This window comes from Etheostoma spectabile, chromosome 21 (assembly GCF_008692095.1).
Source record: "Etheostoma spectabile isolate EspeVRDwgs_2016 chromosome 21, UIUC_Espe_1.0, whole genome shotgun sequence".
Lineage (NCBI taxonomy): Eukaryota > Metazoa > Chordata > Actinopteri > Perciformes > Percidae > Etheostoma > Etheostoma spectabile.
In genome coordinates this window covers 13,996,997-13,997,425 of record NC_045753.1, presented here as the reverse complement: position 1 = coordinate 13,997,425, position 429 = coordinate 13,996,997, and the positions used below count along the sequence as shown (strand labels likewise).

The following is a 429-nucleotide window of genomic DNA, read 5'->3' as shown; positions in this document are numbered from 1 at the left end:
AATGGAGGTTCCACTATGGACCGGTCACTCTTCATAGACAGACGGCCAGATAATACAGACTCTGCTCTCCTGTTCTCAACTCTGCAAACACCAAGATGTTATTATTCATATCGCTTAAATCCTTGATTAATCCTCTTTCTAAATCTCTATAGGAAGCTCTACATACGCAAACTACTGCTTCTGTCAATAATTAGGAGGCTTCAGATATTGTAATAGTCCCCTTCGATGAGATTACAGCTTGTCTAGTTGACTGACAGCTGTCACAGATAGGCTACTAAGAGGAAGATGGATCAAAGGATTTCTCTTGGTCACAAAAAGTATCTAAAAGTTTCGTGGCAAATTAACTTTAATGGACAATAGAAACACAAAATAATTAGTAGCAGTTATCTTACTTTGTGCCTGAGGGTGCAGGTTCATTGCTGAAGAATG

At 38.9% G+C, this 429-nt stretch overlaps 1 protein-coding gene across 1 annotated transcript in view; it reads right to left on the bottom strand.

Annotated features, from left to right (window-relative positions):
- The window catches only part of LOC116671769 (NACHT, LRR and PYD domains-containing protein 12), a 10,053-nt gene that overhangs the window by 9,410 nt on the left and 214 nt on the right, over nt 1-429 (bottom strand). The window contains exons 1-2 of the mRNA XM_032503245.1: nt 393-429; nt 1-81 (exon numbers count right to left, since the gene is read on the bottom strand). The exon at nt 1-81 is cut by the window's left edge and continues 33 nt beyond it; the exon at nt 393-429 is cut by the window's right edge and continues 214 nt beyond it. Of these exons, the coding sequence (XP_032359136.1) occupies nt 1-81; nt 393-429 (118 nt within the window). The remainder of the gene's footprint in view (nt 82-392) is intronic.